Consider the following 27108-nt stretch of genomic DNA (forward strand, 5'->3'; position numbering starts at 1 on the left):
AAAATTATCCGGATAGAATTTCAGACAAATAATTTTTAAAAAGATATAAAAGAAAGTGAGATATTGTTTTACAAGGGACTGATGATTCTGTTTTGTGTTTGTGGTTTTCCCAATAATGAGAAATGGAAGTGGGCATGCATCATAGAAATAATCAGCTGCATATCTATTTACAAATAATTACTCATCATTTTCTTAGCCATTCTATAGAGTGCTTGCTTTGGACCCTACAAATACTGTTTCTTTTATTATTATTATTATTTTGAAAAAAAAAAATGAATGAGAGTAACTTTATTTTTAAACATGTAATTTTAATAATAAATTACAAGTATTTAAAAAAATCAGTAGTTAAAGGCATTTTTACTTGCTCTAATAAATCGTAGGTTCTAACTCCATATTTCTAATGTTATTTAAGGACAAAAAATGGTTGTAGATTACCCAATAAATTAAGTGATGGTAATCAGTATATTTGCTGGTTTCTTTTTTTGATGTCACAATTAATCATTAATTTTTTTTAGAAAATTCTTAATCATTAGTTTAACATAGATATATATTGTTTTACTTTCATCACAATTATCACTAGTTTACACATGTTATTTATTATTTTCTGTTTCTATAATAACCTTTTAATAATTGATCACAATCATGCTAGATTTATAGTTACAAAATTACATCTAGCATAAAATTAAGCTTGTCTTATATACAAGATCTTTCATTGAACAAATCTCCCAACAAAACGAAAATCAAGTTATTGAATCACTTATTTCTTTGAAGTTTCTTTAATTTCATATCGTTTCATTAAAACTTTATTAATATAAATTGCAATACTTATTTATACTTTAAAATTTAAATTGATACATCTTCGGGTAAAAAGTAAATACAAATTTAAATTTATATAGTGATACCGATAGTTACATTTGATAAGAAAGTAAAAACTTTTTACATATGGGATCCCTCAACCTATGCATACAAATATTTGTCTTAAATCCACTCATTGCAAAAAGTTTCCACACAATATTGTTGAAATGATGACACCTGTATTAATAGATATAGGCGACCCGTCCTCCTTCCAAAAAAAAAAAAAAAAAAGAAAGAAATATTTCCCCCATTTTGTTGTGTTTGCTAAAATACATTCTCCCCTTTTCGAAATTCAATCCGTCATCATATCATCCGCTACAAAATTCAAAACTTTATTGCCTTTTTTTCCACCAAAAAGAGAGAAAATAAAAACATGGAAACACCAAAGTATAAAGAGAAAAAGAGAGATGATTGTTAATTATAATGGAGAGAGGGGGAGAGATTCTTATTTCTTGGATGACTACAAAGAAAAGGAAAGCTGTAAAAAAACAAAAGAAAAAAAAAAAGAAAAGAAAAGAAAAGAGTTTTTATTTATGGAAACTTTTGAAGGCAATAATTCAATCACCTGGACACGTCATAAAAAAAGGAAAGAAAAGAAAAGAAAATAGGTGAAGGGATTTGAATAGAGCCAAAGGGAGAGGCTGAAAGGGTAAAGGCAGTAAGTTTTGAAATTGTAATGTAGTGATGTTAGAGAGAGAGAGAGAGAGAAAAGGGGGGAAAAAGAGCATAAAATGATGTGAGTGAGTATTGAAGTTTGGAATATTAAGAAGAAGAAGAAGAAGGAAGGAAGGATATAGAAATTAGAAATAGAAATAGAAAAATTAGAAAGAGAAGGAAATGGAAGAAATGTCGTGAGGAAGAAGGCAGGCTTTAAGTCCCATCACGTAGTTCGATGTATGCTTTACCTTATAATATCTATCTTCTTTCTCTGCCACTACAAAACAGAAACATTGTTTCATTATTATTATTATTATTTTCATGTGTAGTGTAGTGTAGTATCAGTATTAGTAGTAGAAAATGATGGGGATTCGAATTTCAACGCACTTTGGTGCTCTTATATATTAAACAACAAAAGCTAACTTACAAACATCTCTTCTCAAACTTCCTCGGGAAAACATCATCACTTTTTACCACTTCTTTTCTTTCATTTTTATTTACCTAAATACCCCTTTCCTTCCTTCTATCTTTCTTATTTATTTCATTTATGTATCTCTGTTTCAGGAAAAGACACTCTTTTAATTTTGCTTAGTTGTCAGCATTTATTATACTGCATAACCCAAAACTATTAGTCTACGTAAAAACAAAACTGTATGTTTGTGTGTTTGTGTCTTCTTAATAATCAATATCCTCTCCTTTTCTTTTCTCTTTTCTCTCTTACATTCCGTTTCTTATTTTTGTAAATAGTTGAAATTGACGCACAGTAAAAAAAAAAAAAAAAAAAAAATGAAAAAAGAAAATTGAATGGTAAAAGAAAGTGAAAGAGGGTTTGACTGCAGCATATATCACCTCTTGTGGTGATTTTTAAGTGGGTGCGGAAAGGGGATGAATGTCAGTAGAGAGATTAAAAAAGAAAAAAAAAAAATTATATGTCACGGGTTTGTCTTGAAACACTCTTGTTTCACAGACACATATTCTCTCTCTCTATCCCACAAAACCCACCACCCAAAATTTCTTAATATAAAATAATAAAAAATAAAAAAAACTAACTGCACACCACACGACACATTACCTTTCCGCATTCCCTTTTTCTTCTCTTTTATTCACTCATCTCATCTCTTCTCAACACACAAACACAAACACAAACTCAAATGGCTCTGATGCTTGATAATTGTGAAGGCGTTTTGTTGTCCTTAGACTCCCACAAAGCAATCCCAGCTCCATTTCTCACTAAAACTTACCAACTTGTTGATGATCCTTCCACTGACCATATTGTCTCATGGGGTGAAGATGACACTACCTTCGTCGTTTGGCGTCCTCCTGAATTCGCCAGAGATCTCCTCCCTAACTATTTCAAACACAACAATTTCTCTAGCTTCGTCCGCCAGCTCAACACTTATGTAACTATCTTTCATCATATTCTTTTCTTTTTCTTTACGTTTATCTACTTGACTTGACTTGACTTTCCATTTCTTTTTTCTTTAGGGTTTTAGAAAAATTGTACCCGACAGATGGGAATTTGCCAATGAGTTCTTTAGAAAGGGGGAGAAGCATTTGCTGTGTGAGATCCATAGACGCAAAACCGCTCAACCACAAGTTACCGTTAACCAACACCATCAATCTCATTCTCCACTTGGTATCAACAATCCCGGATTTTACCATTTTCCCGGCCGAGTTAGTATCTCCCCTTCCGATTCCGACGACCAAAACAATTGGTGTGACTCACCGTCGCTCTCTTCTCCTGCTCCCCATAACAACAACAACAACTCCGTCACGGCTTTGTCGGAGGACAACGAACGTCTCCGCCGCAGTAACAATATGCTGATGTCGGAATTAGCCCATATGAAAAAACTCTACAACGACATCATTTATTTCGTTCAAAACCACGTGAAGCCTGTTGCTCCCAGTAATTCATATCAATATTCAACCACGTCCTTACTTTCGGACAGGTTTCCGGTAGTGCAACAACGGCCACCAAACCACCACCACCACCACTACCATCAACAAAGTCAGATCCATTTGGTGACCGGAACTACTCCGACTAATAATAATAATAATCATAATAATAATAATAATATTATTATTAACAATAACAGTGGAACGAAGAGCTTCGTGACGATTCTAGAAGAACAACCGACGAAAACGAAGCTTTTTGGAGTGGCGATTCAATCGAAGAAACGGTTACATCCAGAGTATGGGAGTAACAACATTGGCAAAGAGAACAACAACAACAAAGCTCGATTGGTTTTGGAAAATGACGATCTAGGCCTCAATCTCATGCCTCCTTCCACTTGTTAGTTCCAATTTTCCTTTTTCTTTTCTTTTTTTTTTTTTTTTTTTTTGAGAATTTTTGTTACAAATCCCAGAGTGGGATCCTTTTCCAGTGCTGCATTATTCATCATAATTGAATTAGAAAAATGTGTGCGTGCGTATATTGTTGTTTGTGATAGCACTGTAAGTTTCTATGTATATAACCCTCGAATCTGCTCTTTCAAATTAACATCACTTTTCTTCTTCTTATTTTTTTTTCTTTATTCAAATATTCAAATTGCTTTGACCTTGAATATTTGCGGAAGCATTAATGTGGGATAGCGATCAGTACGAAAAAGAGGTTCTTAAATGGAAAGTTTTTTTTTCCTCTTTCATTTCATTTCAGTTCTACACAGAAATAAGGGCAAATTATATTTTTATATTTTTATATTTTTCTTCAAAATATTTGTATGAAGAGAGATGAGAAAGACAGTGAGTATTAAATGAATAGGGTGTGTATGCTGACACGAAGGAGAAGAAAGAAAAAGAAAAAGGACAGTTTGTTTCTTCGTCCCCAGATAGTTAATAATTATAGTAGTCACTAATTAATTATGATACTTAAATAAATAATTTTTGTCAGGGCCCAAAATTTGATTTTATATGATTTTATCAGAAAGAAAGCTATCATATCATTTGATTCATGTTGGCCGTATTTTTACTAATCAAACTCTCTCTTTCTCTCCTTTCAATGGAAAGGCTAATTAAACAATGATTCCCCAACATTCATCCTAATCTAATATTCTCTTATACCCCAAAATTTTAAAATTAAATATATATTTTTTGAGATTTGTAAATATTTGAAGAGCAAACCCAAACCCAAACCCAAACCCGGCCCATTAGAAAACTTAGGTTTTTGCTAATTAAAGTATGAGAGGAATGAATTCGCAAAACCCTAGGGTTTTGAATATCTCTCGCCACTGTGTTTCAATGGAGGGTTTTTTATGAGTTGTTGGTTCGAACCAGATAGAGTGATGATTGACTGTTAGATAAACCAACCCACTTTGCCGAAATGCCACTCTCTTTTATGGTTTTACTTTTGTCTGTTTTCTGCAGAAACTCCATTACTAGTATTAAAAAAAAAAGAATTAGAAATTGAAAAGTTTGACCATGGCAGGCCAATGTATAACTCTGTGTCTCTATTTTTCCCCCTTTTTTTCCATAGGGATGGGGGCATTTAATTTCATGACATAAAATTTTTCAACTCTGAAAAAAAAAAAGAAAAAAAGAGAATACAGCTGTTTGAAAACGCAGAGTTTTATCTAAAAAGAAGGATAAAAGAAAAAAAAAAAGGGTTATAATGCAGTTAAAGTGTTTTAAAAGTTTGGAATATTAGAGAGGGGGTTTGGATATCTTTGTCGTGCAATGATTTCCACTCTCACACATAATTTCAAAAGGCAACCCAGTCGTGAATAAATAATAATTATATAAAATATGAAAAAAGACATTGTGTGATACCTTTGTTTAATTACACTACTGATCAAGGCGTTGTCTTTTCTCATGGGGGGGCCTCGCACGTGACTTGGATGTGCACGTGAAGCCTAAAACTATGCAGTTGGGTTTTTGGGGAAATAAGGAAAACCTCCATTAAAGATGCTTTAAAGGACTTCATTGTATTGTAGGTTTTTGGTTGCCAACCAGCAAGTTCTTTACTAAAAGGAAAATATTATTTTTTTTCTAAGAAAAATGAATTTCTTTTAGTAAAGAGAAATGCAAGTCCACTTTGTTTGAATCAACTTTATTGACATTTTTCTACTTTCCTTTTCTTTTCATACTGCTTTATAAATGTAATTTCAGATTGGATTTACGTTAACTCCAGGGTATCAAAGGAAGATACTAATTTTTGTTATTTTTAGCTTTTTTTCCCCTTATAATTTATTATATATTTTAGTCAATTACTATTTGTGATCCGCCCTAGATACAATAGAGATGTTCAAAAAGTGGTCCCAACCAACGAATCAGATTGGACCGGCTGGTTTGGTTCATTTTTTTTTTTTAAATTAAAAAAAATTTGAGTTTTTCAGTTCAGTGACAGAGAAAACCAAAAATTTGGTTCAGTTCTCAGTTGTATAAGTTGAAAAAATCATAAAAATAGAATCAAATCGAAATTTAATAATATATACATATAGACAACAAGACAAATAGCTAAATTTAATTACTAAATTGGAAAAAAAAAATAAATGTCTTTCGTTTTGTTAATGTAGCTAAATAAAAAAAATCAGAGATTTTTAAAATTAAAACGATGGACCAAAATACCTTTATTGGTTCAAACAAAATAAAAAAAAAGATTTAAAACAAATATAATTATCCCTAAGATCTAGCTAACAAAATCATATTTAAAAACAAACGAAAAGATTATAATATAAGTTAAATCTAAAAAAGTTATAATCACGTCATTTTCACTCTTTCAGTTTCCGCTTATGTGAGAGATTAAAATTAAAAGGTACATAATAAGAACATGAAATATAAAAATAAAACTAAAATACACTGTATAAGTATTCTTAAAATTAAAAGGTACATAATAAGAACACGAAATAATCTTGTTTTTTTCTTTTCATTTGAAAAACAAGTGAACATCTGAACTTGAAATTATGGATTCTGCAAATCCTACAATGAAGCATCACTCCATTTGAAAGTAATCTAGATAGACTAAACAGGGGAAAACAAAAATAAATACAGTAATTAAAATAAAAAGGCAGAAAGAAAAAACACCTTCAATATGTTTATTGTAAGGGAGAAAAGAATATACCGTGAGTGAAAAAAAAAAAAAAATTCAGAACAACTGCACAATGATTAGAATGTCGGAGGAAAAAAACGATGAGCGATCACCATGATTTAGATTAAAAAAAAAAAAGGTATACTTTGGTTTAAAATTCAAACAAAAACAGAATCTAGAGATTAGGAGATGCAACAAATCTAAAACAAATAAAATTCATTAAAAGTGCAATAGAGCGTAGGATTTGGAGAGGAAAGTATATTTGAATTTAAAAATTAAACAGAAACCGAATATAAGAAGATAAGCAAATTAATTTAAAAATGCAAGAGATAATTAGATATTACAAACAATAGAAAAAAAATCATGATATGAAATATGTTGGTTCCGTATAGGTAGTGTAGCAGAAAATATGGCAAACGAGGATTTTTGGGAATGAAAGAGGCCCAAATTAAAAGAGGGAAAATACAAATGGGCCATTGATGTAGATCGGCCCAATAAGCCCAATTTAAAGAAGTAACCCTTGAAATTAGTTCGGTCTACAATTTCCCCCATCTAACTCTGCTTTTCATCGACTCTATTCTTTTCGCCGCCGTCTCGTTCGGGACTGAGACAGACGCATTTGTAGCGGCAGCTCTGTTTTTCATCCACCGCCATAAATATTCAATTTGAAATTGAAGCTCAAACCCTCTCTCAAGCTCTCTGGTCAGAATGGTTCTAGTGGTTGCTTCGTCGTCCATTGATTCGGGAATTGGTTGCTGGGACCTCCACACGGGTGCAGAACAACTACGTTACAAGTCCTGTGCTTCTCCGGCACACGGTCTTGTTTGTGTTGGTGAAAGGTTTCTCGCCTGCTCTCAGCTTCGCGATCCCGCTGCTACCGCAGGCTCCGTTCTCTACTGGTCTTGGTGTAAGGTACTTGTTGTTGTAACAAAACTCCGCCATCTGTTACTCGATACTGTGCTTAAATAATTTTTCATCCCTCCCGGCAGCCTCAAGTAGAAGTTAAGAGCTTTCCGGCTGAACCAATAATGGCCTTGGCTTCCAACGATGAGGGTACTTATATCGTTGGTGGTGGTCTCTCTGGAGATATATACTTATGGGAGGTAAAGCTTGATTAGAAATTTATTCTGTGACATTGAACTCTAAAATTCCCCATCTGTGGAAAACTATATTTGTCCTCCCCCATTCCATTAATTGGCACATTCTTGGCTGTAGTATAAGATGGCATGCTCGTTGTTGCAGGTTTTGAGCGGTAGACTGCTTAAGAAATGGCATGCTCATTATAGGGCAGTTACTTGTCTCGTATTCTCCGAAGATGACTCCCTGCTAATTTCCGGTTCTGAAGATGGCTGCATTAGAGTTTGGGCCCTTCTAACGTATGAAATTTCATCCTTTGGCCCCGTGTGTGTGTGTTTAGGTTTTTTTGGCACTTGTAGAAATTCTTCTTACTAGCATGTTTATTCCAGGGTATTTGATGATGGATGGCAAAGGGAAGCAAAACATTTGTATGAACATAGTTTCACTGGGCATAATCTACCTGTTACTGATATTGTTGTTGGCTATGGAGGATCCAATGCTATTATAATCTCTTCCTCTGTGGATCGTACGTGTAAGGTTTGGCAGTCTATTGAATATAACACTTCTATGTTGAATATAATTTTGTGATGATATTACCATGTAGTTTGGTGATGAATTAATTTTACAATCACTTTGGCTGTCTAATTGCATTGACTTGTAAATCTTCCTTTCTTACAATAACTGCAGCTTGACGTTTAAGGTCTGTTTACATTTTCTTGGAATTTAGAAACATGTTCAAGAATATTATCTAGACTAAATTTGTAATCTTGAAAGGTCAAGGGCTAAATAGACACAATTCAGGACTAAATTTGTGATGTAACCTATAAAACACTGGAATGGACAATGTATGTGAGGATGAGTTGGCATAAGAATAATGAGTGCAGAGAGGTGGATATTATTATCCAAATACGATTTAATTCAATATACGTTCCCTTCTAGGATTTTAGTGTTTTCAAAGTGATGCTGATATATCATATGTCAAACATGTTTGTTTATGATTTATCACCAATGAGTAATGACTACTTTCCTATCCTAAACTATCGAATTTCCTTCTGGTGAGTCATCTGTTGTTCGTTACCTTGGCTTTTGTAGGTGTGGAGCTTATCGAAGGGGAAGTTATTAAGAAATATCATATTTCCTTCAATCATTGATGTAATTGCTTTGGATCCTGGTGAACATGTCTTTTATGGTGGTGGTAGGGATGGGAAGATCTACACTGCTGCGCTTAATGCTAAATGCCCATCCACTGGTGACTATGGATTGCATATTCTTGGCTCATTATCAAATCAAAGGTTTGTATTTATATATTTGATTTTCATTCATCATAGAAGATGTTTTCCGTTCAACTTTCATCGATATATCTTAAAGTTAAACATCAAGTGTGTTTGGTTTAACTTTTCAAGTGTTCAATTTTGAAAATAAAAGTCATTTGGGTAAAGTTTGAAGGGTTTTGGCAGCTACTCAAAATAGTGTTTGTAACACTTTTAAAACGTATTTTAAACCCTTTTTATCAAAAGCGTTTAAACGTAAATGACTTTTTTGAAAAACCTTTTTTCTCTGGTCAATCCAAACAAGCCCTAAGTTTTCCTGTAAATTTGTTTACCCTTTTCAATATAATTGTAATGTTCCGACTTTCTAAGACACTTGATAGGGTGTTACTTCATACATGCATATATTTGTACATAAACATTTACATTTAAAATAAGAAGGTTGGACTCTTTTATTTAATAAAGAATTCAAACAAAATTTTAGCTCTAAATTTCATAATGTTCTGATTCAGGGTACCCCTAAAACATAAATTTTAAAATAAGAAAAATTAACTGAAAAATCTCAAACATCTAACTTCTATCAAAATCTAAATCATGAAAAGAAAACATAAAAAGATGGAAATGACACAAGAACTAGTATGCGAAAGCGTTTTTTGGTCCCATTGGCACTGTCACGGATTCCACTTGTTAGGCGCCCGTGTATCTTTGTCCTTACCTGAAAAACATGTAAATAAAAAGGATGAGTATAAAATACTTGTAAGTGACCCCACTACCGGGATCAGGCTAAGATATCATATGTAGGGAATGCTTGGGGTTGGTGGAACATGCATACTGTCACTATTCTTGAATAATGATCTAATGGGATAACCTATCGCGCTCTAACTCGCATGCCTAGTGGCTTGATGGCGCACCGTTAAAAAAATGATAAAAGTGATTTTAACCATTTTAAAATCACTTCCGCACATAAAAGTTCACTTAAATGAGCAATCCAAAACAAAATAAACTAAAAATGATAAAAACATAAAAAATTAAAAAAAAACTGAGAGGTAATTAAATCTTTATTTTTCCCTTATCTCTCACTATTTAAATCATGATTCACACCCCCTTCATCCTCAACTTCATTCTTCAATCTTCATCTTCTACTTATTTCCTACCGTGTACTCTAGTTGCTCAACAATGACTTGATGTTACTAGATTTTTTTTCAAGTTTTCACTCTCTTCCTGAATCTATTTTAATCTAACTTAAAATAAGTATTATAGCAATTAATTAGATATTATATTATATATATAATGTATCTTCAACGTATATATATATAACGTATCGTAACGTATCCGTATCATGTATTCGTATCTGTGTCTGTGATTCTTAGTTTAACACACATTGTTGAAAATAGGGTTTAAGCCCTAGGGGGCATTATTATCTTTTCACTGTACTCTAGGGTTTCTCTCTCTCTCTCTCTCTCTCTTTCCTATTTAAACGTGTAGCATCTATGTATCTGGTGTATCAAATCTTAATAAGAAAAACTCTATATTGTGGTTTTTTCTCCTTGTATTAGGGTTTTCCACGTATTCCTGTGTGTGCCCTATTTTTCCTTCTCTTTCTATTTTTCATGGTATCAGAGCAAGGAGATGAAACCCTAGCCACCATTCAGAAAAAATCAAACAGGAGAATCACAAGTGCCATCTGGCACCACAACCACAGATATTGCCGTTGTCATACAAACCACTATAGAACGGTACTTCCAGATGGTCTTGCCTCATCTTCATCAGCCGATTGGAGCAGCCCAACTCGGAGGACAGGTAGCCGATTGGATTAGAAACCAACACCGATCGAAGATAGACGCAACTCGTCCGGCGCCCACCCAGTCGTAGCCTTCTGGACCGGCTCCGGTCGAGCACAAACGTCCGATCGTCTCCAGTCGCCGTTCGGTTCCAATGCAGACGTTCGCGCGTAGACCCAGCCATTCGGTTCCAGTGCTACCATCCCAGCCAACTGCAAACCTTCAGACTCGAGCCGTGGCTCTTGCCCAGTTGCACCTAGGGTTTTCCCTATTCCAGCCGAGTGTGGGTAGTGGTTTCAGCCAAGGAATCCCCGTGGGTGGCAGATTGGAGATGGGTGAATCGTCTTCGTCATATCCGGAACAGAAACTTAACTATATCCAGGAATAGTTCACTCAACTTCAACTCTAGATTAAACAACAGAATGAGTCAGTTCAACAACAGAAGACTACCCTCGAAGAAGTTCTTGGAGCTACCTCTAATGCCTGATAAGAACTCCCTCAAGTCTACCAGCTTACTCAGGAATCTGGTAACCTCTTTCCCTGGCTTATCTATAGCTGATTTATTTTCTGGGGCAATAGGAAATTCTGCTAGCTTTATTGTAGGGGAGAAATTAAATGGTCATAATTACTTTTCTTGGTCTCAATCCATAAAAATGGCCCTCGTGGGTTGTTATAAATTCGGATATCTAACGGGTGGAATACCGAAACCAAGACCGGTGACCCTCAAGAACGTATATGGAAGGGAGAAGACTCCTTACTTTGGTCTATTCTAGTAAGGAGTATGGAGTCTCAAATTGGAAAACCCCTACTATATGTGGCCACTGCACGAGACATTTGGGAGGCTATCTAGAAGCTGTATTCCTCAACAAAATGGAGTAGCCGAACGGAAAAACCGTCACCTTATCAAAGTTGCTCGGTCCCTTATGTTGTCAACTTCTCTTTCGTCCTATTTGTGGGGAGATGCTGTTCTAACAACTCATTTGATAAACTGAATGCCTTCTTGGGTCTTAAAATCCTAAACCCCCTTATACTGTTTCAAAGACTTCTATCCTGATAATCGGCTTATCCTTGATGTTCTGCTTCGGGTGATTGGGTGTGTTGTGTTCGTCCATACCCATGGTCCTGGCCGAACCAAGTTTACCCACCGTGCTCATATGTCTTTGTGGGATACCCTCTTCATCAACGTGGGTACAAATGTTACCATCATTCCTCACGGAAATAGTCTCAATGGATGTGACCTTCCTCGAGGATCAACCCTTATTTCCTATTAGTCCTTATCAGGGTGAGAGTACTAGTCAGACTAATTGGGGTTCGAGTCCATCAGTCTTACCTGAGCCTATTCTTGACATAAGTATCAACGAACCTATTCTGCCTACCGAACAAGTCCCATGGATCACGTACTATAGGAGGAATCTCAGGAAGGAAATAGCGCCGCCGGTTACTTCTCCGATTCCAGTCCATGAGTCAGAACGTGTGTCAGTTCCAGGTACTAGTAATCCTATCCCTGATAATGGTAACATTTATGTTGAAAATGATGCTTGTGTTAAAAATGATGTGAGTAAAGACAGATAAGATAGTGACAACACCAATGACTATACTGAGAATGTGGTTGATACAAATGATGGTAGTTGTGAAAAACTTGTTCCAACAAAGAACATTATTGAAGGTGGAGGAGATCCCTTAGAAGATAAGACACATGAGCAGGAGGCTGAATGCAATAGGGAGTCAGAGGAGAAGAAAGACCATGATGCCTCTCTTGACCTTCCTATTGCCTTAAGAAAAGGTATGAGATCTTGCACGAAGTATCCACTGCAGAGTTGCTTATCTTATAACAACTTGTCTCCTGTGTTTAAAGCCCTCACTATGAGCCTAGATACAGTTACAATATTGAGTAGTATACATGCAGCGATGGAAATTCCCGAATGGAGAATTGCAGTCATGGAGGAAATGGGGGTGCTTGAGAAAAACAACACTTGGGACCAGGTTACCCTTCCAAAGAGGCACAAGGCAGTAGGGTGCAAGTGGTGTTCACCAATAAATATAGGCCTGATAGAACGATTGATAGGTACAAGGCCAGATTGGTTGCCAGAGGCTTCACTCAGATCTTCGGAATAGATTACTCTGAGACTTTCTCCCCAATAGCAAAGTTAAACACTGTTTGTGTTCTTCTCTCAATTGCGGTTAACAAAGACTGGCCTCTCTACCAGTTTGACGTGAAAAATGCCTTTCTTAATGGAGAATTAGAAGAAGAAGTTTACCGAAGTCCTCCCCCAGGATTCGAGAAACAGTTCAATCATCGAGTATGTAAATTGAGGAAGTTTTTGTATGGGTTGAATAGTCTCTAAGAGCCTAGTTTGGCAGATTCACTACCTTTGTGAAGTCACAAGGGTACAGTCAGGGACACTCAGATCAAACCCTCTTTACAAGGAAATCAGTATCTGGGAAAATTACAGTTTTGATTGTGGATGTAGATGATATTGTCATTTCAGGTGATGATGCTTCAGAAATTGACAGATTGAAGAGGAAAATAGTTGAGGAATTTGAAATTAAGGATCTCGAAAAATTGAGGTACTTTCTCGGAATGAAAGTGGCTCGGTCGAAAGAAGGGATTTTGGTTTCTCAACAAAAATATACTCTGGATTTACTTAAGGAGATAGGTATGACAGGCTGTAAACCAGTGGACACTCCTGTAGAAGTTAATGCTAAATTCAATAAGTTGAGTAACAGTGCTCCGGTTAACAAGGAAAGATATCAGCGACTTGTTGGAAAACTAATCTCTCTCTCTCATATCAGACTAGATATTGCGTATGTGGTCAGTATAGTTAGCCAGTTCATGCAGTCTCCTTATTAAGAACATATGAGAGTAGTGGAGCGCATCCTGAGGTATTTAAAAACCTCTCCGGGCAAAGGGTTGATGTTCAGAAAGTTCGATAGACGGTGCGTCGAGGTATATACGGATGCTGATTGGGCAGGTTCTGTGGGAGACAGAAAGTCGACATCAGTATCCTTCGTGTGGGGTAACCTTGCTATGTGGAGGAGTAAGAAATAGGGTGTTGCCAGAAGTAGTGCCGAAGTTGAATACAGGGCCATGAATCTGGGGATATGTGAGGAAATTTGGCTGGAAAAGGTCCTAAGTGATCTTGATCAAGATCATGATGATCCGATGAAACTCTACTGTGATAACAAAGTCGTAATAAGTATCGCGAACAACCCAGTATAACATGACATAACGAAACATGTGGAAATTGATAGACATTTCATCAAGGAGAGACTTGATAGTGGCAACATTTGTATTCCCTATATTTCTTCCAGTCAACAGATAGCAGATGTTCTTTCAAAAGGGTTTTCCAGACAAATCTTTGACTCATGTATTAGCAAGTTGGGCCTCATTGATATCTACACCCCGACTTGAGGGGGAGGGTTGAAAATAGGGTTTAAACCCTAGGGGCATTATTGTCTTTTCACTGTATTCTAGGGTTCCCCTTTTTTTTCCTATTTGAACGTGTGGTCTCTATATATCTGGTGTATCAAATCTTAATAAGAAAAACTCTATATCGTGGTTTATTTCTTCCTATGTTAGGGTTTTCCACATATCCTTGTGTGCTCTATTTTTCCTTTTCTTTCTATTTTTCATCATACACAAACATATTTCTTCTATTTCTAAATTCCAAATTAAAATTCAACTCACAAATCTTTAATCACCCATAAATTTAAATTAATTTAATTTCTAAAATTCAGAATACAACCCAATTAATTCGAGCTAATTAAATACAAATTACTTAAAAATTTGAGATGTCACAATAATGAAATGTTGAGGAAATTCTAGTTGCTATGTTCAGTGCACAATTTACTTGCAGTAGGGGTATTTTTAACGGTGTCTTGATTTCTTAAGAACTAGGAACCAGTATTCTACCAAATCCAAGTTGATAATAATTTTGTCGAGCATTGATAAAAGCCACCTTGTGGTTTATTTGAAGAATCTGGACGCGTTTTAATATGTAATCGGGTTTTCATGCAGGATATTATTTGTGTTTATGAATTTGCTATGTTGCCTAACTTATTGTGCTTTTGTATTTTAACTAGCAAGTCTGTTACTGCCTTGGCATACTGCTCAAGTGGTAATTTGTTGATCTCTGGATCTGAGGACGGAGCAATAAGAGTTTGGGATACAAGAACCAATAATGTTATTCGTGTTTTCAGACATTCAAAAGGTACTAAACCATTCAAATTTTGTTACTCGAATAAGCATCAATGGAGTTGCATTTTTACTGACCATCTGACCTAATTTCTTGCATAAATTTCTCTATCAAGTTGCTTTTTATTTTCAATTTTAACCTTAGCTAAGGCTTTAGGGCACATCTTATTTCATCGATTTTTCCTCTGCTTTGTAATTCTAATCGTTAGAGATTGGAGAATGGTATATTTAAATAAAAAAAATGTTTTGAAGCTTGATGCTCTTTTTTATCTCTTTCTTTTTAATCTCTTCCACTTTTATGAACTTTATTTGATGATTTTATTTTCAAGTACATTCATCATATACATATATATTTATTTATTAAATGTACATTCCTTTATTAATTTTCTGCATATTGATTTCCCTAGCTAGTGTAGCTAGCTTTTGTTTACTTCATAACCAGGATTTTTATTATATTATTTCAATGCAGATACACTGATGTTCCATATTATTACGCAGGTCCTGTAAATAATATACTACTTGTTCGACAACAGGTCCTCCCTAAATCACAGTCAACTTCCCAAGGTTTTTTGAGAAAGCACCGGTCACTGCTACCTCCTGCCCTTGCAAAATTTGAAAACTCAAAGGACGAGGATGAAGACACTGGTGTTATCATTGGTCCAACAGGTCTTCCCAAGGAATCTATGGGGTTTCCCGCCCTTAGTTCTCATGTTATGGATAATCAAATAACAGAACTTCAGGTGCTTGCTTCTGTTCTTTCCCCCTTCCCCTTTTTTTTCTCCCCCCTAAATTATATTGCATCTTATGCTGTTCTGGGAGAGGCACACAATACTTTTGATAATCCATATTCTTCTGTACCCTTAAAAACGTGTACTAACATGCGGTTTTCTCTATTTCAGCAACAAGGTTCTGCTGCCAATGGAATGGAGTTGGAAAGACTCAAGTATGATTGTGGAAAATCCATGCAAATGCTACAACATTGGAGAAAAATGTACGACAATTTACATCAATTTTGTGTTAATGAGCTTCTGGACGGCGATCAAACTAAAAATATACAAGGCAATTCCGCTTGAGCATTGCTATTATTTTCTTTATGTATTCTATTTGTTTCTTTTCCTCTAAATTTTCCTTTGTTCCATCTAGTGTCCTAGAAATTGTATAATCAAGTTGAACAGTATTTGATGGAATCATTAGGAAGCCATCCTTGATTAATTAAAATTCGAAAATCCTTTTTCTGGGATAAGAAATCTGTACATGATACACTGAGAGGTACCCTTAATTTATAAGAATATTTTTTGTCATGTGGGTTTCTTTTATTCTTCTTGTATGTTCTGGACATGTTATAATTTTTGGGGTAATCTTTTTCCATGATTGGCAAGGTCCAAGGACTGCCAAATATTTTCCCATTCTAAAAGAAACGGAACAAAAATCAACCAACAGTGGAAAAAAAAACGTAAGAAAATAGATGATGCCCCATAGAAATCAAGTGGAATAGAGATGCTGTTTGATGGAATGATTCGTGCAAAATAACCCAATCAGTCCAAAGTTGAATGTGATGATGATTATCATGTAAAAGAAAAGAGAGTTGAAATTGATATTTCAAGGGGACCATTTCCACTCTGTGTCTGTTTGTTATAAATTTGTGGGTCTGTTCGGTTTCAGTTGTATTATTTTAACATATCTATCTTTGAACAACTATTAATAGGCTGAGTGGGGAAGAAAAGATAAGGTAGTGTAAACAAAGAAAAAGAAACTCTCGATAACAAAGTCTCTCTCTTTACCATTGGATTCTTTTTTATCTAAAAGAACATCTTCTGCAGCGGAACATGTCTCTTTATTCACATTTTATGTATGTGCTCTAAAGCCCTTTACAAATGATATTATAGTTTATTACTTTCCTCTGTTTGTCACATATCGAGAGAGATTTCCTTGATCTGGGCACCAAATCAAAATGTTGGCGCCAGAGAAATTATACTGGTAGCTTTTCATTGAGTTGAATGATTGTGCCAGATTAAAAGACAGGTTTTTTTTCTCATAGAGACGTTTTTTTTTCCTGTTACAATGCAAGTTTTTTAACGTAAGTCTCCATTCTTTCCCTTGATGTCAGCTGAAAAAATGGCTTGCTTCATATTTGTTTCTTGTGCCTTGTCGGCTTTTGATGATTTACCAACTTTCTTTTTACCTTCAAAACAATTTCAATTCATTAAGTATTAGGAAAACAACAACACTTCCCACCACCTTACATTCCTCATCAGATTTTGCCCTTTACTATTAAACTATTTGAGAAGGTATTCAACCACCAAAAAGGAGTCTAAAAAGATATAATTTTATTTTAGTTTAAAACTTTTTGGGCGAGCGAGTTCGTTGGCAATACAATACTTGCAGATTAAGCAGGTAGGGTTTCAGAACCTGATCCTGATCTGCCTCGAACAGCGTTCCCAACGTTATCAGTTGAGAAATCTCACCCTATTGCAGGCGGCAGCAGCAGCAGCTTCCTAGGCTTCTAATTCAAACGGTGACGTATTGGATCCCCAAATCCACTGTTATTCTCCCAGTTGGTTGGTTTCTCCACCCCCCTCTTGGTGCTGATTGTTGCCACGTACTCACCGCCGGAGGATCAAACGGCTTATGTTCCTCACCGCCAATTGTAAAAAACTTTGAACTTGCTCCTTCTGAGATTTCTGACAACTATCATGTGGGGTGGGGCTATTGGGTTCTTCCACAAAAAAAAAAAAAAAAAAAGCGAACATTTTTTTTCCTTTGGAGTTTGGACTAACCTCAACAATTCTTCCACCGAGATTTTAGGACCCAAGAAACGAAAATGATGCATGCACTAAAGAAATAGTGAAGGAAAACAAAAACGTCTTTTATTTGATTCTTGAGTTTTTATTTTTAAAATTAATCCTATAAATATTACTTCTACCTTAAATTGATTTTTTTTTATCTATTTTTCATCAAATATTTAAAAAATCAAGTCAAAATTTGAAAATTAAAAAAAAAAATTATTTTTATATATTTTTTTAGAATTTAGCTAAAAATTCAATTATTATGTTTAAGAAAGATGCAAATTATATGTAACAAGTGAGAAGGGAATAGATTTATTTATTTTTTTTTTTAAAAAAAAAATGCAAAACGGTTGTTAAACCAAGTCTAAAAATTTCATTTTGATTCCACAACCAAAAATTTTAAAAAAATAATTTAGGTACATTAGTGAACTACGTTCATCTTTGTGTTTTCTATTTAATTGTCAATCATAATTTATAATATAATAAATTCTTCTTACTTCTCTTTTAAATATTTTTGAATATGTGTGATTAGAATATGATACACAAAAATAGGTGCATCTCAATTATTCCGTTCAACTTTTTATACTTAAATGAGATGAAAAGATTTTGAATAAGAAACTTAATTTTAACCAACATGATCTATCCATTTTAATTAAAAACTAATAATCTTATTGAATTTCAATTCAAATCTATATATGTGTTGCAATCTTGAACTCTTTAATAAAATCTCACCCAAATTTCACAAAAGATAAAATTTTCTCGATGATATATTTAGTGAATAATTATACAACTTATGTACAATACAAAATTGATAAATTTTTTAAAAGACCATGTTAGAGCTTTTTTTTTTTTGGTCGAAACTAATGAATTTTTGTAAAAGTATTTAACTTTTAATATGTATAGTCAAACTTATTTTTATACCAAACTTTATTTCATTGAAATTAATAAGTGTATCAGAGATAAATTACAAAATTAATTTAAAGTTTATACTTTGAAATATTAGAATTCAAATTGATTTAATTTAATAAGTTTGGAGTCAAAATAGATTTTTTTTTTCCCACTAAAAACTTTCATTCAAATGTTTAATGAAGAAGTATGTAGTCATACAGTAGTTAGGAAAAACAAAAAAGAAATAGAAAAAAAGAGGGTATTTGGTGGAGAGATGGTAACCGTTGATTAGGTGGGGGCATTTCATCTGACATTACACCATCTCAACAGCGTTGGATTGATGTGGTGCAAGATTTTGATAAAAGAATTTTGATATCTTGTTGTAGGCAAAAAGATAAGATGTTGTTGTTGTAACAATATTTTAATCCAAGCATTGGGAGTTTCTGCTTAGGCATGAATCTAACCCCTCCCCTTATCCTGTTCCCCCTCCCTTCAACGGCCACGATCACTTTGATCAAACTCTGCCATTGTCGTTTCAGATAGATGATTATCATCTAATTTCAGGTTGCAATAATCACTAACACCCACCAAGTCCTTTTCATTATTTATCGTTTCCATGAATGGCAATCGATAGAGACTTTCTTTTCGAATAAAGAAAGTAAATAAATAAATAACCTGATGCCCAAAAAAGGAAATTTCTTTTTCTTCTTTTTTTCACCTTCTTTTTTTCTTTCCCTTCATGGAAATAAATAAAATATATAAAAAAGTAGTCATGTACTATTCAACCCATTTGTTATATATGGAATGGCCATCAAATGATAGCGTGTTCTTTGTATATTGTTAGTTTTTCTTCCTTCTCTCTCTGTTTCGCTCTCCCCAATTTTCTGAAACTTGGTCACTTGCAAAAATATGACACAGGATCTGATCGGATCGGATCGGTTCAGAGATTTCAATCCTATGGAAAATGATGATCTAAAATCGGAAGATCAGATGGAGATTATGATGATGATGCAACAAATGGAAAAAATCCCTGAATTTTACAATGATTTCTCACCGCCATCCTCTGATTTCAGCTCAAGCACCACCGATCACCCACATTGCCACCTGGACTCCTCCTCCTCACCGCCTCCATTATTCATCAACAACCCACCTTATAATTTCCCCCAACAATCTACTGTTCCATTCCCGGCCACCACGTCACGGTGGCGAAACTCCGGTGGTGAAACGGAGAGTTTACGGAAACAGAGGTCAGTAGCGGCGATGAGAGAGATGATATTCCGAATAGCAGTGATGCAACCAATTCACATAGACCCAGAAGCGGTGAAGCCACCAAAAAGAAGGAACGTCAAGATTTCAACTGACCCACAGAGCGTAGCGGCTCGGCATAGGAGAGAGAGAATTAGCGAAAGAATTAGAATACTTCAAAGATTAGTCCCTGGAGGTACTAAAATGGACACTGCTTCCATGTTGGATGAAGCTATTCATTACGTTAAATTCTTAAAGACCCAAGTTCAGTCCCTTGAAAGAGCCGCCGCCGCCGGTGCCGGTGCCGGGAACCGCCCAATTACTGGTGGTGCTGCAATAGCACCTAGCGTTGGGTTCCCTTTGGAAACGTCAACCGGGAGCTACATCCCTAATCACTCACAACCTTGACCAATTTGGAGATGTTGCTTAATTATATTATTATTCTAATTAAGAAATTAGGATGAATTTAAGGGTTGTGAAAAATGAAAGCCCTCTATTATATCTCTCTCCGTTGTATCTGCTAACTGTGAAGAGTACTCATTTGGTATGGGTAAAGAGAAAAAAGAAAAAAAAAAAAAGAACTGAATGAATAAAATGCATGCATGTGCTTTTGTTTACTTCAGTTTCAAGTTTCAAAATATTCAACAACCCCCATTTGTGTACTGTATTTCTTTTGTTTGTGTTGTATATTATTGCAGATATAGAAGAAAATGTCTTCAGCAACAATAATGTCCCTCTGTTTTTGTACCTATGTAAGGTAAGTAAATAGGAATAAGTGAAACAAGGGGTGGGTGAAGGTGGGGTGACGGTGGGGTGAGTTTATCAGGGCGCACAGGCGGTGGAGAGAGGGAGCAGAAGGGGAAAATCACATGAAAATCTGACATGCCCTTCACCGATTTGGCAACGGCGCGGTGACGTCGTTTTGTTTTTAAACAGAAAAATGAGCATTCAAATACATTCCCTCCGCCGCGTCCAATCATCAGCTACCATGCTGTGCTTCGATCCTTTCTAAATTCATCTTCTTCTTCATCTATCCTTGGATTTACATCATATCCCTTTTTTTAGAAAAAACGGTTCATTCGATATTGGCTTTCAAGAGTCGATATGAAAATTTTCGGTGCAACCAGTTGTGTACACCAATTAAAAATGGATAGGTAGTAATTCATTTTTTTTTTTTTTTTTAAAAAATTATGTGCAGAGAGAAGGGAAGAATGGGATTTGTGCAGTCTAAATCTTAATCTTTTCATATTGTGTTATACATGGATAATATTTATATTTCAAGTTTGATAATTTGATAATTTGATATTTTTGAACTACTAGTTAAGTATTTGGATTATGTATATTGACAATAAAAATAATTTAATAGATCGGATATTTTATTTAAATTAATTAGGAGGCTTAAAAAATTTATTGAAGAATATAGAGATCGAGAATGAAATGGAGGGAGGAAATTATTAGATTTAGCTATTTTGTATAATATTCATCTCCACTAGCTCCATGAACATCTTTAATCACAACACTAAATAGTTAGGTTAACTTTTTATCCTATTATCAAGAGTTAGAACTAGAAAAAGAAAAGTTGGGGCATGTGAAACTTACATAAAAGAAATGATTATGAGGCTGTCAGTTAATAGTTATATATATATATATATATATATATATATTAGAGGTATGAGTGAGAAGCATCACAAATTTACATCTTCATGTTATTGAAAGCATGTTAACATTTTAATCCACGTCCGATTGTTGTTAAGCCATGTAATTAAACGAAAATATTGAAAATTCGATAGTGAGAGAGATTATATTCCACTTAAAATAGAGTCAAATCATCAATCTCTTTGACTTTTACCATCTATTTGATTTTAGAAAAAGGAGATTAAAAATGAAAAGATAGAAGAGAATAAAAATCTACATATAAAAATATTTTAAGTTTTAAGATAAAAGAATCTTTTGCACTTGACTTACATTTTCATTCATCCGAACATCGTAGATTTCAAATTATTTTTTTGTTGGATTTGTATTAGCCTTTCAAGTGTTTAGTTTTGAAAATAAGTAATTTTAAAAAAATTAAACTATTTGGCAATCACTCAAAATAGATTTTGTAATGTATTTTAACTAGATTTTGTAAAAAATGTTTTAAAAAAAATGATTTTTTTAAAACATATTTTTTCTCTAGTCAATCCAAACAAACTCTTAATCTTACACATTTATTTATCATTTTCTATTTATTCCCTATTTATAGAAAAGCATCTTAGAGATAAGCAACACTACAAGAAAATACTCCTTTTTCGACGCTTAAAATCACCAAAAAATGGTAAAAAAACATGATGGGAGATCCTCTTCCGATGACAGACTAGTCGTCGAAAGTTTGGTTGGGATATATCTATTGGGAGAACATCTCCCGACGCGGCAACATATATCGTCAAGAGTTTGTATAAACTCCCGATGTGTGTTCTATGGCGTTGGGAGTTTGGAACTCCCGATGCTGCCTATACATACGTCAAAAGTTCTCCGACAGTCGTCGGGAGATATAAGAATTCCTGATGTTTTTCGTGGTAAATTGTCTTTTTTTTTTAATGTTAATTTTATTTTTTTATTTGATCTAAATAACCTAAAATGTATAACGTTATTAAGTAAATAAAAAATATTCACATAAGGAACAAAGCAAACAAATAATGTCGATAGTATTCTTTATTATATAAGAGAAAAGTTGACAAAATGGTCTATAAAAGAAATATGTCTTGACAAATAATACATAGAAGAAAGAATTCTCACATCATCTCCAACACATCTCCAACAACATTTTCAACATCATCTCTAAATAGCATCCAACAAAACAACAAAAACCAAAAGGTGAATCTTTCAGTCCTACAAAAGAAAGAAAATCCTACAATCCTACAAAAGAAAGAAAATCATACAATCCTACAAAATAAAGAAAATCCTACAATCTTACAAAATAAAGAAAATGAACACACTTCCATGACTACATGTTCTCGACCTTATACTTCCACAAACACACAAAAACCACTGAACTCCAAAAGAATAACTAATCTCGTCCTACACAACATTTAAAATTCATTAACCTTCACAATAAACCAAAAGCAATAAGATAAATCCTACAATCCTACAAAACAAAGAAAATCAACACACTTCCAAGACTACATATTCTCAACCTGAAACCTCCACAAACACACAAAAACAATAAGTTGAACTCCAAAAGAAAGATAACTAATCTCAACCATCCTACACAACATTCAAAATTCATACACTTACACACAAACAAAAAATTCCAAGTTGAACTCCAAAACAAGTATAACTAATCTCAACTCACCCCACACAACATTCAAATTTCATAAACATCCACAAACACGCAAAAATTCCAGAAAACACATCAAAATCCAGTTGTTTGACTATCATAATTGCATGATAGCCAACAATTCATTATCATAAAGATATTAGTCACTATAAGAAATATCCTTTTTTTATAGTTTGTTATTGTAGCATCTTAAAAATTAGTGTGATATCCTGAGTTTCCTGAAAATTTAGGATAGTTATCTCGAATTATTGAATTATAGTTTCCTTTAATTTCAGGAATTTGGGATCAAATTGAGATAATTGTAAAAGCCTTATTGGTTATTTTGAATTTAATTGATTAAGAAATTTTTTATTTAATTATCTCCTTTTAATTTTAGTGATAATTAAATTATTTGGATTTAGTTGATATTTTGATTTTGGATTTAGATTTGTTAATTAAGAAGGAAGAGGAGAAGAATTTGAATTTATGAAAGAGTTTAAATTGAAATTGGAACTTATTTAGGAAAAAGGACGTGGGTGTATATTTATATGTAGGTGTGCCTAGGGTTTGAGAAAAGGAAAAAAATTGTTATCATTAAATAAGTGATAAACCCTCGGTAAGTGCGCATTTAATAATAATAAAAAGAAATAAAAATAAGAGAGAGACTATTCATATTCTTCTGAAGCCGCTGCGAGGACCGCTAGCCTTTTGTTCGGGTTCAGATCTTATCGGTGTTGTCGTCGTGAGTTCGTCGGAATTGGTTTTGGGTAAGTTTTTAGTGAGTTTTGGTAATTTTATTTTATCGATCTTGGATACCCATCGAGGTTATAGTTTATTGATTGTTTTCAAATTCAATTTTTGGAGGTTAGATTCAAAGTTTGGAGATCAGTGTTTTCTAGTGGGATTAAAGATTATGTTTCGATCAATTCTTTGGTTTTAATTCTAGTAAATTGTAGGAATTGGTTGCCGAGATAACTTTTCTTGACTTAATTTGAGGTAAGTGGTTCTATTACCAGTGCCTTCGTGCCAGACGCTCTAACTTAGATTTATCAGGTTATTTAATGACTTCTAAAGGATTGATTTGGATTGTGCGCTACCCTTTTGGTTTCGTGAATTTTATGAGTAGCTTGAGCATGTGTGAATCTGTATAATATGTTATGATTTGTGTTGTAGGATTATTCATGAAATTTATTTATGTATGTGATGCATGATTAGACCGGTAGGAGCAAACTACCATCTCGCATTGATGCATGTTTTATTTCAAGGGACCAACGGGTTCAACTTCATGTTTTGACGGTGTGTGATGCGTTGATTTATCATGCGATGAAAGGGTATGTGGATGCGATGATTATGCAAGTTTTCCTAACAAAGCCCAAGTATAAGCCTTCTTAGGGATTACTCATATGCGACAAACTCTATCTCTGATCTTATCGCTATTTTAAGTTTAAGAAGTTGGATGGTGATTGACTTTGATTTCTTAAGACGATGGAATTAAATGCAAAGCATTAGAAGAGTGGTGTTGTAACAAATATGCGATAAAGGGTTCAGAAGAAGTTTTGTTAACATTTCTTAAGATATTCTACAAGTCATGCGATCATGCTATACACAAATATTAAGCACTACATTTCTCAATGCATATGGACACATTTCCTATGTCTAGGATGCATGCGATGTGTAGGGAATGCAGCAGATAGAACTTATTTCTAAGTCTCCGCTACTCTTGCTTATGAGATCTAATCTGATTCTTTCAAGTCTAGATTCTATGTCTTTAGACTACTCTTTCAAGTATTCAAAGTGATAAATGAAGCATACATAAGACAAGATGCTGACTGCATGAAGTGCATAACTTAAGTCATGTTAGCTAAGTACTTCTCAACCTTCACAAATTTAGCTACTCATGTATGGTGTGAAAAGAATGAACATAGATTGAAATGTAATTTCCATTCTTGCAAATAAAATGCTCAAGTACAAAACAATAAATGATGTAAGTGTAAAGCCAGTAAGCAGTGTCTTGCTTCCTCTGGCGTTTACACGATTTTTAGCACTCCAATTCTTTTCTAATTTGTAACTCTTGTTCTCACAAGGGTTAGGTGTGGGTTGGTGTCTCTTTTCTGTGTTGTTTCGGCAGTCTCTCGACCTCTTCGAAAATTAATTCTCCTGGTTTGGTAGCATTGAATGGTATTTATAGACCTCCAACATAAATAGTTCTTCATCTCACTAATGATTGTATGGATGGGCAACATTAATTTCTATATCCTGTCGTGCCATCTGATGGTCACCAAAGGTTCAACAGATTTGCAACGGTATGGTCTTCAACGGCCGCCAATTGAATTTCTAATTTGATTGCTATCGGCTTTATGTCCCATCACGTTTTATCACATTAGGTCACCGCCTTTATATAAGGTCATCACACGTTCGTCTTTGAAGTACCATTGGATTGCCAACTCATTGCGAGATCGTGCTATCGCCTTGTTCCTACACAGAAATACAAGATTAACTCAGTTTAATTGCTTTTATGCAATGAGAGTTAGCGATCGCGATTTTGCTTTTAGTTTGGTGCGTTCAATCGTAATATTGCCTATTTACTATCGCCTTCTCTCATTGTTTTAATAATTTGAGCTTTAATAACTTGTATTTCTACAAGTTATCACACCCCTAAATTTAAAACAATGCTTGTCCTCAAGCATAGGCTAAAGATTTCTCAAAATTTCAATCGTCTTTATCCTGCCTAGACTTCTCATAGTGCCTCATTCAAACCGCTGAACCGTTATCATTATTAATTTCTATCCTAATCTCTTCCTAAAATATTTCTAACCTTTAGGGACCGTGAGCTTAATCTTCAAAAAAATCTTTACTCATTTTTCAGGACATCACATGATTTATTTTAAATCTTATCAAACCGGGGTGTTCAAGTGGTTTTGGCCTTCGCATGATTTAAATCCTAATTTTGTGATCTTACACTGTGCCCAACCTTCGTTTTAGCTTACCCCCATGAGTGTCATGCGAACATCCAACTACGAGCGAGACGTTCTTTTCAGTCAAAACTCATGCCTATCTTTTTATTTGGCAGAGGAGTTACGTTCACTTAGTTTCTGCGTTGATCACGATTCCCACCTTTGTTTTGGCTTGCCGCCACAAGTGTCATGCAGACATCCAACTACGAGCAGGATTCGATCTCAACGTTATATAATATATATGTATATATTGACTGAAATGTATCAAGGCTGAAAATATCACCCCCCAAATTTAAAACGCAACAATGTCCTTATTGCTGAAAACGAAATAATTCATGCGATGGACTCAGAAAATTTTGTGAAAATAGTTTTGAAGTAAATCTGGTAGACTAACTAAATTTTAGAAATGTTTTGTGAATTGAATGTTCTGAAATTAATCTGACACTAGTTCATGCGATAAGAGAAGAGGCATATATTTCATCATTGAAGTCGTAATGGGCAAAGGATAAATGTGGTGACCAAATGTTAAAGTAATAAAAAATTTAGAATTGAGTCAAATGAGTTAGAATGCGATAGTAGAATTTGGTAATATTAAATTGAAACTAAAGTACAAGAATTGAAATAAGACATTAAGGCAAGGAGGGACACAACCCCCAAATTTAATTTTCGCCCCTATCATGCTGATCACGTTCTTCGTGAGAAGCTTCAAGTAGGTCTAAGGGCACGTCCAGATTAAGGGGGGAAGCGATGGTACCACCATGAGACGTGACACGAAAAATTCAAAGTAATTTACCATTAACAAAACTGGTCGTGTTGTCTCTGAGCCATTTGCCTGATGAATCCATGCGTTTGCCTCTGCTGATTGCGTATAATTTTCTTGAGCTCCTCATTTTCTTCTTATAACTTAGTTACTTGAGATTGAAATGACTTTTGTTCTTGCAAGAGCTCGTCGAGACCTCTTAAAATTGGTTCGCGAAGGTCATCATGAAGAACTTATACCATTCATCTTCAGAGTCGACGTTTGCGGTCACATTAGAGTGAGCTTGTAGCTGTTCGTCATCGGGCTGCCGCATACCAGTTTCAC

The 27108-nt window shown here is 34.5% G+C and overlaps 3 protein-coding genes across 3 annotated transcripts; all 3 read left to right on the forward strand.

The window, feature by feature from the left end:
- The first annotated feature begins 1648 nt into the window (after nucleotides 1-1648).
- On the forward strand, nucleotides 1649-4032 carry HSFB4 (heat shock transcription factor B4). Its single transcript, XM_039041304.2, has 2 exons — nucleotides 1649-2912; nucleotides 2998-4032. Exons 1-2 carry the CDS (start codon nucleotides 2664-2666, stop codon nucleotides 3808-3810), a joined length of 1062 nt encoding a protein of 353 aa, XP_038897232.1. The 5' UTR covers nucleotides 1649-2663; the 3' UTR covers nucleotides 3811-4032.
- Nucleotides 4033-7068: 3036 nt separating this feature from the next.
- On the forward strand, nucleotides 7069-16157 carry RID3 (Transducin/WD40 repeat-like superfamily protein). Its single transcript, XM_039043029.2, has 8 exons — nucleotides 7069-7447; nucleotides 7525-7638; nucleotides 7778-7911; nucleotides 8002-8149; nucleotides 8705-8904; nucleotides 14745-14872; nucleotides 15355-15596; nucleotides 15756-16157. Exons 1-8 carry the CDS (start codon nucleotides 7244-7246, stop codon nucleotides 15927-15929), a joined length of 1344 nt encoding a protein of 447 aa, XP_038898957.1. The 5' UTR covers nucleotides 7069-7243; the 3' UTR covers nucleotides 15930-16157.
- Nucleotides 16158-19326: 3169 nt separating this feature from the next.
- Nucleotides 19327-20420, forward strand: LOC120087062 (transcription factor HEC2-like). Its single transcript, XM_039043906.2, has one exon. The coding sequence runs from the start codon at nucleotides 19440-19442 to the stop codon at nucleotides 20181-20183; it is 744 nt and encodes a 247-aa protein (XP_038899834.1). The 5' UTR covers nucleotides 19327-19439; the 3' UTR covers nucleotides 20184-20420.
- The last annotated feature ends 6688 nt before the right edge of the window (nucleotides 20421-27108 follow it).

The sequence above is a fragment of the Benincasa hispida genome, chromosome 9, assembly GCF_027475165.1.
Source record: "Benincasa hispida cultivar pf3 chromosome 9, pf3_genome.v1.1, whole genome shotgun sequence".
NCBI classification, from domain to species: Eukaryota; Viridiplantae; Streptophyta; class Magnoliopsida; order Cucurbitales; family Cucurbitaceae; genus Benincasa; species Benincasa hispida.